The sequence below is a fragment of the Bubalus bubalis genome, chromosome 2 (assembly GCF_019923935.1).
Source record: "Bubalus bubalis isolate 160015118507 breed Murrah chromosome 2, NDDB_SH_1, whole genome shotgun sequence".
In the NCBI taxonomy this organism is placed as follows: domain Eukaryota; kingdom Metazoa; phylum Chordata; class Mammalia; order Artiodactyla; family Bovidae; genus Bubalus; species Bubalus bubalis.
In genome coordinates, this window is record NC_059158.1 from 179,278,319 (window position 1) to 179,292,177 (window position 13,859).

A 13,859-nucleotide genomic window follows, 5' to 3' on the forward strand; every position below is an offset into this window, starting at 1 on the left:
TTTTCTATGCCACTTTTCCTAGCTATAAGAGCAATGGAGATTTACGTAATTCTTGTGTGCTTGTCTGAACCTGTAGAAGTAAAGACTTATTTCATCCTATTACATTATGATTATACAGGTTTTGTTATAAAAGAGAAGTGTACATTCCTCTAGTACATTGCAGCTGACAAACAACTTTCATATCTACTTTAGTTTTACTTACTTCTCCTAACACCCCTGTCAGGTTGGTATTATTAGCTCGGTTTTACAGGTAATAAAGCTAAGGCCCACCAAGAACAAGGAAACTTGCCCAAGATCACATGGTTAGTTGCGGTAGCACTAGAACTTGGATCCTGTATCATGCCTTTGCCCCACAACTGTCCCTCTGAATAGGCTCAGAGCTCCCTGAGGGCAGGGGGTGTCCCCCCGAGGCAGTCTCCCCTCAGTTCCATCCATCAGGCTGATGCTTCCAAGACAGGTCCGGGTTTCTCCCCACTCTGCCTGGTCCAGATCTTTACATACCCGAGAAGTGGACAAGCCCTGCCATTGTTGGTCCAGTATCTTCTAAGGGCCTACTAGGGGCAGGGATAGCCTACCCTTCAGGTACTCCCTCTCCTGCGGGGAGATGTTACACCAGGGAGTAGAAAGAGGGCTTTTGTTTGGCCACATGGAAAGGCCTGTGGAAACTTGGATCCGTGACCAGGGATTGAACTCGTGGCCTCAGCAGTGAAAGCGCTGAGACCTAACCACTGGACTACCAGGGAATTCCAAAGCAGGTGTTTTAATGGAAGTCTAAATAGTGTGTCTTGGGCTGGGCAGGGTAGGTTAGGGAAAGCTGCCGGAAGACAGCGCTTTAGGTGGGGACTTATAAGACAGAGGTGCAGGGTTGGGGTGGAGCTCCCCAGGCAGCGAGGTGAAGATGGGGGAAGATCAGGCGTATCTGACCAGAAGCAGCCTAGTGAGGTGGGCTGTGTGGGTTTACGTGGCTTCAGGGCTGGGCTGCGGGCTCCCACTGGAAAATTCAGGTGATCCAGCTCCAACTCGCCGCCTCCCTCTCGGGTTAGCCAGGTCCAGACTCCGGAGCTTGAGGCTCAAGTCGCCGGAAGTGGGAGCGACTCCTCAGCTGAGCAGCAACTTCTGCTTTCTCGGCCTCCGAGTTTCCCTCGGCCCCAAAGACGCAGGACCTCGCCAGGCTGTCGTCGCCGGTGTGGGTGACCCCTCTTGCCCCCGTGTGCAACACGTGGGCGCGGGGGTGGGGGGTGGTGGAGGTGCTGCTGGCGCCCGGCCAGGCCGGCTCGGTGGGCGGGCGGGATCACCCAGGCCTGGGCAGGCGGCGGCGGCAGGGTCCTGAGCCCCGAACCCAGAGTCTGCGACCAGTCCTCCCTCGACTCGGGGCGGGGCCTCCGCCCGGCCGCCCCCTTTTATCTGCGCTCCGGATGCCTGGATGCCGAGGGCAGCTTCTCGCAGCTCGGCTCGGCCGCAGGTACCCGGCTGCCGGAGAGCTGGGGGTGTTGGGCAGCGGGGCCGGGCGGGGCGCAGGGTGCATCCGAAACTCGGGGTTGGGTGTCTTGGTTTGGGGGGGTGGCGGGCGGGGACAGGCACGTGGGGAGGTAGGGAAGACCCACAGGACCGCGCCGGCAGAGAGGGAGCATCTCCCGCTGGAGCGGGAGGCTGACTGTGAATCAGCTGGAGGGGGCGCCGCTGCGGAGAGACTGGATTAGGAGGAGCGGAGCTGGAAGGGGAGCCTCTCCTGGAGGAGCGGGAGGAGGCTGGAGGCCCGGGCCTTCAGAGCCTCAAGGAGGAGCACGCCTGTGAGGGAGGCGGGCGGTGGGGCGAGCTGGCCCCGGGGAGGACCGCAGTGTCGGAGGACGATGGGCACGGACCACGCTCCTCCCACGGAAGGGGGAATCTAGGGAGATTCTGGGGGTGAAAGGGGGTGTGAGTACCTGGAACTGGGTGGTGTGACGGACTCCCAGTTGGGAAACCGGAAACAGTGGAAGAGCACGGCATGGGGCTCAGAGGGGCTCTCACTCCAAAGGAGCGTAGGTCCGTTGAGATCGGGGCTCCTTTGGTGTCAGGAGACCATGAGGGATTCCCCCCACTCGTTGAGGGACGCACTTGTCTCGAGACTATAGGCTTTGAGGACCTATAGGGAAACCAGAGGTTTCCCTGGAGCATCCGCCCACCACTACCCAACTAAGCCTGGCAGGAGTGAGAGGTCTGGTCAGACCAAGACTGGGGAGTTGAGTGTGGTATATTTTCAGGGCCTGGCTGCTCCTAGGTGGATGTCCGTGACACTGGAGAGGGACCCAGCCTCCCATCTTGGGGCTTATACCACCACGGGGCCCCTTAGTGAGAGGCTGCTTTTCCCCAGCTTAGTTCCCCTGCCAAGAGGTCAGTAGGGAAACTGGTCAGTGATAAACTCAGGTCCCTTTTCTGTCCCCATGTCCTGGGCAATTGTAGCTAGCTCACCTGGGCCTACTTTCCTCCAGCAGGTGTTTCCCTGTCCTCAGAGCAGTTGTGAGTCTGAGACCCACAGAGGAATTCCTTTAAGAGTGATTTATTTCATTCTGATCACACGGTTCATTACAAATGGAGGCCCAAAGTGCAGTTACAAAAAACAAAAGAGGTTTCTGTTCAGTTTTGGAACACATGGAGCTTTTTCTTTAAACTCAGTGGGAGGAACTGGCGAATTGGTTTGCATTGAGGGAGGTGACCTAGTTGCTGAGATATCAAGAAGCCAGCCAGGGATGAAAACTTTGCTTGTATAATCTGTGGCCACCCACTGGGTGCCTGGGAGTTGACCGCAGTGGATGAAGGGCAAGAGCACTGGGTTTGGAGTAAGATAGGCATGCTCTGTCATCCTGCCTCCCTCTGGGGCTGTGACACCAGCGTAGCCACAGGTTCAAAGAGTTGCTGAGAGGGAGAGGTGAAATGTGTGTAAAGCCCTTGTAAATGATGACTGTTAGTGCCTAGTCTTAGTAATAATATTTCAGGTTCTGCCATATTGTGTTATCCTTGTCAGGACCTCTCAAAAGGGTTTACTTCTGACAGCCGCGTTGTTAACACTGGCCTGGCCTTAATTGTTTTTGTCTGATGAGGTTAAACAGCCTTCCATGGCAAGATAAAGTTGTCTTTAAGAGAGTGTGCTGAACTGTCAGGGCCCAGAGAAGCAAAGATGAATATTTTGCTTGACAGGAAGGAGGCAAAAGAAGTAGAATTATAATCAAATATAATAGATGCTATTTAGTAAGACTGTTATGGAGAAGGAAATGGCAACCCACTCCAGTATTCTTGCCTGGAGAATCCTACGGACAAAGGAGCCTGGTGGGCTACAGTCCATGGGGTCGCAAAGAGTTGGAGACGACTGAGCTGAGCGATTAACACACACAAGGCTGTTAAGCTCCAAGAGGGCACGGTATGAATATCCTTAGGTGTTACCCTTTAGCTGTTAATTAACTGGGCTATTAGTTCCCTGAGGGTGGTGTTTTAAGTGCGCTGTTCACAGCTGAAGCTCCAGCTTCTGACACTAAGTAAGAACTGAACTGAACTGAACTGAAGCCTAAAACAAATACTATTGGAATGTCTCAGGGCCTAAAGGGCCCTTTGAAGTCACCAGAGAATGCATTCTGTCCTTTGACATTTGGAGAAACAGGGCAAAGAACAGAAGGGACTTGTCAGGGCCACACAAGGATTGAGTAGCTGAGTCAGGACTAGAATCAACAAAGCTGGTGGAGCCAAAGCCGTTCCAGAGCCAATATCCAGCATCTGTGACTTTGTTTTTCTTGAGGTAGCTATTATTATTCTCAGATTTTTAAATGGATAGGTACAGAGAGGTGAAGCAAAGTCACACAACTGGTAAGTTCCAAACCTGAAATCCCATCCTCGCATAAAAACAAGGACCTGGCTTGTCTTGAAATAACTGCCCGAAGAAACAGGTGAGCAGATGCCCTCCCTGGGAGCAGCAGCTCTCTGCAGTTCTCCGTGATTACCAGCCAGGGGGCTTCTCTCTGGGCTTTATTTATTTATTTTCCTGGGCTCAGGGGTATTTCATTTGTGTGGGTGAGCCCCATCAGGCAGCCTGTCTGCTTCGTTCACCATATGCTCCCAGCCCGGCACCCCTATGCCCTGCGTATAGTACTCATTGAGTAAAATCTGTGAGATTGGTACAACCCAGGGCTCTCCCACTCCGAAGCCCATTCACCACCTAATCCCCACAAACTGGCCTGCTGTTTTGCCCCCAGAGATATTAAGGAGCCTCTCTCTGACAGTGTGTATCAGGGGGAGACCAGGGGAACTTGAGGGTGGCAAGCTTTGGTTGAGGAAGCAGGTGAGGAGGTTGACCTTAAGTTTAGAAAAGGGAAATGTGAATTGGAAGAGCTGAGGAGGTGGGAGGGGAGAAGAAGAAGATGATGCTCAGGCTGACAGAAGACTTCCCACTGGTGGTCCAGTGGTTAAGAATCCACCTGCCAATGCAGGGGACACAGGTTCAATCCCTGGTCGGGGAAATTACCACATGCTGCAGGGTAATTAAGCCCACGCACCACAACCACTGAGCCCGGGTGCCCCAGAGCCTGTGTTCCGCAACACGAGAAGCCACTGAAACGAGAAGCCTGCACCCTGCGTTGGAGAGTAACCACCATTCACAGCAACTAAAGTCTGCAAGCAGCAAGGAAGATCCAGCAGAGTCAAAAAAAAGTAAACTAAATTAAAAACAAAAAGACAAAAAGACATCCCACTTGGGCCATGGAGATCCCACTTCTGAAGTTCAGTCAAACCAGAAGGCTCCCAAACCTGCAAGACAGGCCACATGTTACCGGCTAGCACAGTCTTCCACCTTTACCCTCCTGCTCAGGGATGGGGCTTCTGGGGCAGCTGGGACCGAAGCCCTTTTCTCTGGGGATTTCACTTCTCTTGGGTCAATGGGCAAGTGCAAATCTTCAGGGGTCTGTGAATCCAGAGAGGTTACTCTGAATGGCCTTTGCTAAGAACACTTTAATTATTAAATAAGGTCAGTGTCCCCAGAAGTCCAAACTCCAGCCATATTGTCCTGGTCCCTAAATGTACCCTCAGAGGAAGGTAAATGTTTAAAGAGATACAGATAATTTTGTAAGGCCTCCAAACCCAGTGGAACCAGATATTGAGGCCTAAAAGAGCACTGAGATTTTTTTAGAGAACCCAAAGCAAACTTGTCAACTTGGGAATGTTTTAAATACTAATATTCAGGCTAAGAATATTTCAAATACTACTACTATTAATAATTGATACTAATAATAGGAATAATTTACTGAATCCCTAAACTGTGCTAAAACTGTTCTCATAGATTTCATATTTGTAGCAGTCTATGAGGTAGAAAATGTTAAAATTCCCATGAGGGGGCTGAGGATTAGAGACGGTAAGTCACTTGTCTTAGATCACACAGCTAGTGTGTTATGGAAGCAGAAGTCAACTTGGTTTGTCTGAATCTGAAGTCCATCTGCTTCATGAGCCTTTATAGTGTCTGCTTTCTCCTTGATTCCTAACTTCCTTCCATTCTGATTCCTACTGAGTAGGGGACAGAAGCCAGTCAAGTTTGCCTGATATCCATCAACCAGGCCCTGGACATTTGGTCTCAGCCCAGCTTTGCCTGCCTTGCCGTGTGATCTTGGGTAAGTCACAACATTTCAGCTAGCTCTCAGTCTCCCCAAATATTTCATGCAGAGGTTAACCACGAGCTTCCTTCTATAGCTGAGGCCTGGCTAGTGGGGGCAGAGTTTAGCCTGGATTTGACCAAGGTAGTAGTGGTAATAGAGGGGAGGGTGGAGGGTGGAGGTGGTCTTTAGCCCCACCCTCTGGTGACATCACACAAGACACCTACAGCCCCTGGAAGCCCCACCCCTAGTGACCCTCACCTGTGGAAGTGCCATCCAGTGCCTGGCATCTGGCAAATTTTTTCTGTTCTATAGCAGAAGTCATCAGCCCTAGTGTTCAAGAGAAACCCTTAGGTAACTAGTGCAATTAGGGAGACTTGGAGGGGGGCCCTGGGGCTTCCCAGGTGGTGTTAGTGGTAAAGAACCTGCTTTCCAATGTTCGATCCCTGGGTCGGGAAGGTCCCCTGGAGAAGGGCATGGCAACCCACTCCAGTATTCTTGCCTGGAGAATCCCATGGACAGAGGACCCTGGCGGGCTACAATCCATGGGGTTGTAAAGAGCTGGACATGCTGAAGCGACTGAGCGTGGAGGAGGGCCATGAAGGTGGCCCTGGAGGTACTGGACTGGGGTGGGATGCCTGGAACAAGACTGGGGTGGGCAAACTACTCAGAGGATGCCTTGAGCCTGCCCTCTGGATGTCTGCCCTCATCCTTCTGGTCATGCTAAACTCCTGCCCCTGCTTCTTTCCCCTGGATCCAGGGCCCCTTTCATGGAGTCAGGAGATGGGAACCAATTCTGAAAATAGAGCTGTTCACATGGAACTGGGCTGCTGGCTGAGGTCTAAAGGAAACAGGGCAACTAGACCTCTGTCATCCCAGGATCTGATGTCTGGGTTCTGCGCTCAAAGTCCACTATGTGTGGGGGAGGAGGAGGACAGGGAGTGAGCTATCCCCTGCTGAGGAGGTGGCTGTGAGCCAGGCTTCACTGGTACAGAGAGTAGGGAGCTGGTAACTGGGTGAGACTGAGGTCCTTGGATGCAAGTCAGTTGCTAGAAGCCTAAGGAAGCAATTTGCAGGAAATGACCTGGTCACCTGCTTTAGAACAGTGTTTTCCAAAGTGGTTCTGTGGGATGTGGTTGGCTGTGACAGGAAGCAAGGCAACAGGAGTGGCTGAGAGTATCTGGGCTCTGCAGTCACAGAGCTGGGTCCAGATCCTGGCTTCACCTCTCTCTACCTACCTTACAGGCTAGTTATGAGAGTTGCAACAAGGCTATGAGTGAGAAAGTGAAAGTGAAAGTCGCTCAGTCGTGTCTGACTCTTTGTGACCCCATGGACTATACAGTCCATGGAATTCTCCAGGCCAGAATACTGGAGTGGGTAGCTGTTCCCTTCTCCAGGGGATCTTTCCAACCCAGGGATCGAACCCAGGTCTCCCGCAATACAGGCAGATTCTTTACCAGCTGAGCCACCAGGCTATGAGTGAGCATATCGTAAACTCTTACTACATTTCAGCTAGCTTTATAATCATTACTGGGAAAGGAAATCCTTGGTCATGTAAGCTTGGCAAATGTATTGAGCTGTTCAAAAAGTATTTGGGTTTTCCCAATAACATCGTATGGAAAACCTGAACGAAGTTTTTGGCCAATCCAATAGGTTCAACAAAGTGAAGCAGGCTTCTTTGGTGCAGGCCTTCTCTGATCTTTTAATATGTTCTTAGGACTTCGGAAGTTCTAAGAGTGGGGATGGAGCATTGAACTGGATGCAACAGATTTTAGGGAGCCAGGAACTAAGGCACTGTTGCATGTCATCATTCCCAGGCCTTTCTCCTCATGGTGGAATGGAAAGCTAGCTGAACTGGACAACTCTCGGGAAAGCCTTCCTGTCTCTGGGCTCCTGTTTTCTCAAGGTAAAACAAAGGAACTGCATGAGATGCTTTCAGAGGCCTTTTCTGGTTCCCTGAGGTTCTGAGTTGGGAAGACAAAGCTGTAGACAAGGGTGGAGGCCAGACTGTTGAGGTTAAAGACCTGTCTCTCGGGGAAGAGAAGAAATCCAATTCTGGCAAGTGGATTCAACCAGCAAGTGGGCTGGGGGGTTCTTGTGCTCTGCACAGAAGTGGCCCCATGACTGTCATTAGCAAGGTCTTGCTGATGAATTGGTTCATCAGCAGGGTCTGATTCCTAAATCTGCCAGGCCATCTTGGAATATAAAGTAGAAGACTCTTGTACTCCCCTGTTGTAGCACCTCCCACGCAGTGGTGTAATGACTTATTTAACTCCTACTTCCCTACCAGGCTGGGAAAGGTCAAAGGCCAGAGCTGACTCCATAATGTAATGCAGGAAGAACTAAGGGATGCAAATCAGGCTGTGGGTGAGGTGGAGTGTGGGCTGGGGGTGGCTTGATGTTGCCTTTGCACAACAAGCACCCTGTGTTTGCTTGGACTATGTGCGAATTACTGGGGCTTTGGGGGTGATCATGGTGCTGCTGATGGCGGAGAACTTGAGTGCTTTATCTTGCCCAGATTTCTTGCATTTTAAAATGACTGGTGCAAAGGAAGTTGAAGTAAATATCTGATGAATGATGAACAGAGTAAGTTTGGTTGCTGCGTCCTTTAAGCTTCTTGGGGAGAATTTGAGGGAGGGGAGTTGTCTGTCTAGCTAGTTGTCTGGATAGTTTATCAGTACATATTTGATTTAATGAATGGCACGGTGAGTAATGATAAGCCTGAATTAAGCAACTAATATCAGGCAAAAACAGTATATAATTATTAAATTATTAATAGTACTTGCCACCTTGATTGCGGAGGGCAGTTTTGGGACGTGGTTAAAATTACAAACCGAGAGACTTCCCTGGTGGCCCAGTGGTTAAGACTCCACATTTCCAATGCAGGGGCTGCAGGTTCGATCCCTCGTTAGGGAACTAAAATCCTACATGCTGTGCAGTGCTGTCAAAAAAAAAAAATAATAGTAATAATAATAAAAAGACTGCAAACTGAATTTATATCATGCCTCTACTGCTTCTTAGGCAGGGTACTCAACTTCTCTGTGCTTCAGTTTCCTTGTCTGAAAAATGGGCATATGATAGTACCTATCTCATAGGGTGTTGTGTTGATTAAATGAATCAAATATGCATAAATTGCTTAAGACACTGTCTGGCACATAGCACATGCTGTGTAAGCATTTGCTATGCTTTGGTTTCCTCTCTATAACCTCTACCATATTATGAAGTTCCTGAAGGCAAGGATCAAATTCTTTTCCACTTTCCTCCCACCCCACACTCTGGGACCCAGCACAGGACATGAGGCAGAGAAGGAGCTCAGTAAGTGTTTGCTAAATGAATAAATGAATGAATATGTTTAAAATGATAACTTGTATAATCCATTATAGATCTTCCACAGGGGAAAGTGAGGGGGCATTAAGGAGGTGGCAGCTTGTACTGGTCTTAAAGGATTTCAGTAGAGGGAAAGGAAGTTGGCACAGGGTCTCACATTTGGGTTAGGTGGAAATGAGGGTGGGAGCAGGTCATGGGGTCTTGAATGCAGGGTGAGGGGTTAGATTGGATTTATTTGCAGATAGCAGTGTGGAAGGTCTGGAGGCAGGAACTTTTCAGCAGGGATGTGGCTAGGGCTGTTTTTATAGGATCAGTTGTTACTAGGGACTTGCAGGGGGAAAAGTGGCTTTTTGAGTTGGGCCTTCAAGGCTACGAAGTATTATCAGGATGCTATTATGCTGATTTTTCATTCTACAAGCATGAAATGAATGAAAATGAGCACCAGCTACCTGCGAAGCACCAAGGGTTCACAAAATAATAAGACAAATAAGCCTACCCTGGAGGAGCTTGCATTAACAACTTAATGCCTATGAGAAGTGTTATAATGGTCAAAGGACAGTGGGCATTCGAGTAGAAGGGTCAGCATCAGAGGACTGGGGGGCCAGGGAAGCCCAGGAAAATACCACAGAAGAAATGGGTTTTGAGGAATGACTAGGAGCTTGCCAGACAGGCAAGATGAGGTAAATGTCTCAGATGGAGGGAACAGCTTACCCAGAGCTACAGACATGTGAAACAGCAGGTCCAGGGGCTTGATGAGGCTGTGGCTGGGTGTGATGTGTGCTGTGGTTGAGTACTGAAGCTGGGAAAGGCAGTAGGGACCAGATCATGTAGGGTAATGAGGGTTAGTGGGAGACCCAGGCCATTTGGAAGAAGCTAAACGTAGAGGTAGCAAATCTGTTCTTAGCAAGGACATTGTGGCCATCATGTGAGCACTGACGGCAGCATGAACACGGGAAGAAAACAACGGGGGCTGCTGCATGGAGCCTGGACTGGAAAGGAGTTGGCTGACATAGTGGCCTCTTTAAGTAACACCTGCCTCAAACATTTATTGAGCACCTTCTATACGCCAGGCACTATTCTAGGCCCTTGGGATAGATCAAGGAGCAAAAGAATCGTGAGTCAGAGCTGAGCTCTCTCTGAGGACAACTCTGCTCCTTTTTAACTCAGTGTAGGGATAAGTGGGTAGGGAAGACGGAGGAAGAACTGGGCAGCAAAGCCCCCCCAGTTGCTGCTCATGGGGCAGGAGGGTGAGGACACCAGCTCCCTAACTTTGCTCGGGCCTCTCTCTTCCAGCCCCCTGCCCAGCCCACAGCCATGGCCACAATCGTGGCCCAGAAGCTCAGCCACCTCCTGCCCAGTCTGCGGCAGGTCCACCAGGAGCCTCAGCCGTCTGTGCCATCAGAGCCTGTGTTCACCGTGGATCGAGCGGAGGTGCCGCCCCTCTTCTGGAAGCCGTACATCTACGTGGGCTACCGGCCGCTGCATCGGACCTGGCGCTTCTACTTCCGCACGCTGTTCCAGCAGCACAACGAGGCGGTGAACGTCTGGACCCACCTGCTGGCCGCCCTGGTGCTGCTGCTGCGGCTCGCCATTTTTGTGGGCACCGTGGACTTCTGGGGAGACCCGCATGCCCTGCCCCTCTTCATCATCGTCCTCGCCTCCTTCACCTACCTCTCCCTCAGTGCCTTGGCTCACCTCCTGCAGGCCAAGTCCGAGTTCTGGCATTACAGCTTCTTCTTCCTGGACTACGTGGGTGTGGCCGTGTACCAGTTTGGCAGCGCCCTGGCACACTTCTACTATGCCATTGAGCCTGCCTGGCACGCCCAAGTGCAGACCATCTTCCTGCCCACGGCTGCCTTTCTTGCTTGGCTTTCCTGCACTGGCTCCTGCTACAACAAGTACATCCAGAAGCCTGGCCTGCTGGGCCGCACTTGCCAGGAGGTACCCTCCGCGCTGGCCTATGCATTGGACATCAGCCCCGTGGCTCACCGCATTCTTGTGTCCCCCGACCCTGCCACAGACGACCCGGCTCTTCTCTACCACAAATGCCAGGTGGTCTTCTTTCTGTTGGCTGCGGCTTTCTTCTCTGCCTTCATGCCTGAGCGCTGGTTCCCTGGCAGCTGCCATGTCTTCGGGCAGGGCCACCAGCTCTTCCATGTCTTTTTGGTACTGTGCACGCTGGCCCAGCTGGAGGCCGTGGCGCTGGACTATGAGGCCCGGCGGTCCATCTATGAGCCTCTGCACACCCGCTGGCCCCACAACTTCTCCGGCCTCTTCTTGCTCACCGTAGGCAGCAGCATCCTCACCGCATTCCTCCTGAGCCAGCTGGTACGGCGCAAACTTGATCTTGATCGGAAGACTCAGTGAAGGGGTGGCAGCTGGTAGGGAGGGAAGTATAGTGGGGGCCCAAAGGTCCGGATGGGAACAGATGGGAATAGATGGGAACTTTGGCTCCAGATGGGAACAAGTCCTGGTAAAGGTGTTTTTGTCTGGCCCGCGGTGATTCTCTGTGCATTCCTCGGCTGCCAAGGGCAGCACTGGCCAGTCCTTGGATTTGAGGATTGGCTGGAGATGCTGGGGTCTACTCTTGGGCCTGCCCCAGCTGCCTGCCCTGGGAGAGGGAAAGAGAAAGAGAAAGATGTGGGCCACCCTGGTTTTGCCTCCCCTCACTGCCTCTCTCACTTAGGGGTGAGGATGGGGGATCAGCTGGGGCCAAGACCCTGACTTGGGGCTTCCAGATTATCTGGGAGGGGGTGAAGTTGGGATTTAGGTTAGAGTCAGATCTGAGCTGAGGGACAGGGGAAGCATCAGCAGTGCCCTCTACCCAGATCCCCTTGGGAAAGGACAGCTCTCTGTTGTGTGCAGGACTTTAAGGTTCCTTGAACTCCAGCTTGGAGTTTGGGTGCTCCAGAGAACCCCCAAAGGTTGAAGATTGTGCCAGGTGGAAATGGATCCCATCCAGTGCCCCACAGCTCTCAGTCACTGTCCCAGTGAGCTCCACCCTCCTATCACTGGACTCTGTGTCCCACTCAATCTGTTCCCATCTTTCCTGGGTCCCTCGTTCACAGCTCAGTGTTTATCCATTCAGTGTTTCTTGGGCCTCTACTCAGAGACAGGCTATTGATGGGGCCCTGTGGATTAATGCAGGATGGTAAAGGCTTTACTATCGAATGAACTGTCAGGGGAAACACTGAGGAGGGAATAATTAGTGCTGCCTGGGACCCTCAGGATCTTGGGTTGAGAAGGGTGAATAAGAGTTTACAGATGGAGAAGAGGAAATGTATTCCAGGCAGAGGGAAAAACCTGTTCAAAGGCCAAGAGGGATGGAAGGAGGAGTCACTGGAGCTGAAATCAGGGGTGGTCTGGACTCTGATGTCCTGGATGCAATAAAATGACTGTGCCAACAGTTTCCTCCTTGCTTCTTGTCTCCTATCCTGGAGAGAGGGCCCCGGTGCACCCCTTGGGCCTGCTCATTGTGTTGGAGGAGGTTTTCAGGGGGAGCTTGGGGGTGGGCAAAGGGAGGAGATCCTGTTTTATCTTTGCCTTGGGGTGGGCCTTATTTACTGTATATGGGAACTTTTTTTTGATAGGAAAGGTGAGGCAGTTTTATTACTAAATAAATATTAGACATTAAAAGAATATGTTTAAAATACATAATTTGACAAATATTTCATTTCTTGGTCTTTTAATCAAGGAAGATCTTTATGTATTGCCTTTTCCCCAGTACATAAGCAATAAATGGCAATATATGTACAGTGAAGGAAAATTAGGAAGTACAGGTAAGAAAAGCAAAAAATCTTGAATGAATAAGGAATATCACTCCACTGCTAAAATATCCTGTCGTGCATATATTTTATCTGTGGAGACTGTGGTTATGTGTGCGAGCATTTTTGTATTTCTGAGGACTTACAACAATGCTAGGCGTGTGTGTGCTGCTCAGTCATGTCCTACTCTTTGTGACCCCATGGACTGTACCCCACCAGGCTCCTCTGTTCATTGGATTTCCAGGCAAGAATACTGAACTGGGTTGCCATTTCTTTCTCCAGGGGATCTCCCTGACCCAGGGATTGAACCCCCATCTCTTGTGTCTCCTGCATTGGCAGGCAGATTCTTTACCAACTGCACCAACTGGGAAGTCCAGGTGCATTTCTGAGGGGCTTTCAGAATTTGCAAAGTACTTTCACAAACCTTGCTTGATCCTCTTTAAAATTCAAGGCCACACAGTGAGTACTGAAAGCTAGTTCTTGACTCCAGATTTTTAGTTTTCATTCTACTTAACGTTTTCTAAATCCTTTCCCATGAGGTTTCCTAGTTACGTTTAGTTTTTTGTTTTGAATTACAAATGTAATCCGTTTAAGGTAGTGCTGAGGACCCCAGCTATGGAGCTGGCAGACCAGAACCTCCTCTCCTCTTTTTGAGATGTTCCTAGGTGTTCCTAGGCTTCCTAGATGTTCCTTGGCTTCTCAGGTGGCGCTAGTGGTAAATTCGCCTGCCAATGCAGGTAGGCCATAAGAGACCCAGGTTCGATCCCTGGGTCAGGAAGATCCCCTAGAGGAGGAAATGGCAACCCACTCCACTATTCTTGTCTGGAGAATCCCATGGACAGAGGCGTCTGGCTGGGTACGGTCCATAGGGTCGCAAAGAGTCAGATACGACTGAAGCGACTAAGTATGCATAAGAACTCAGCGATAAGACAAGGAAAAGCTCTGATGGTTATGAGTAAGGGAGTGCAACTAACTCAAGAAAAAGAAAATGCATATTCCTTGTGCAGCGTCGCGAACGCGTTCACACAACACAGTTCCGGAATACAACTTTTGGATCAGAAAGCCAGAATGAACTTGGCCTTGGTAATCCGCTCCTCGCCTCACCGTTGTCCTGGTTAAGGCATAAAACAGCAGCGCTAGGGAAAGGGGGCGGGGCTTG

At 50.7% G+C, this 13,859-nt stretch overlaps 1 protein-coding gene across 8 annotated transcripts; it reads left to right on the plus strand.

Moving 5' to 3' along the window:
* Positions 1-431: 431 nt before the first annotated feature.
* On the plus strand, positions 432-12,342 carry PAQR7 (progestin and adipoQ receptor family member 7). 8 transcript variants are annotated; one of them, XM_006055422.4, is made up of 4 exons: positions 436-1,186; positions 5,532-5,627; positions 7,427-7,515; positions 10,230-12,342. In XM_006055422.4, exon 4 carries the CDS (start codon positions 10,251-10,253, stop codon positions 11,301-11,303), a length of 1,053 nt encoding a protein of 350 aa, XP_006055484.4. In that variant the 5' UTR covers positions 436-1,186; positions 5,532-5,627; positions 7,427-7,515; positions 10,230-10,250; the 3' UTR covers positions 11,304-12,342. The 8 variants fall into 8 exon arrangements, with proteins under 8 accessions (XP_044794038.2, XP_006055484.4, XP_006055486.4 ...); XM_006055421.4 differs by lacking the exon at positions 436-1,186 and adding an exon at positions 1,229-1,462; XM_044938100.2 differs by lacking the exon at positions 436-1,186 and adding an exon at positions 3,368-3,917.
* The last annotated feature ends 1,517 nt before the right edge of the window (positions 12,343-13,859 follow it).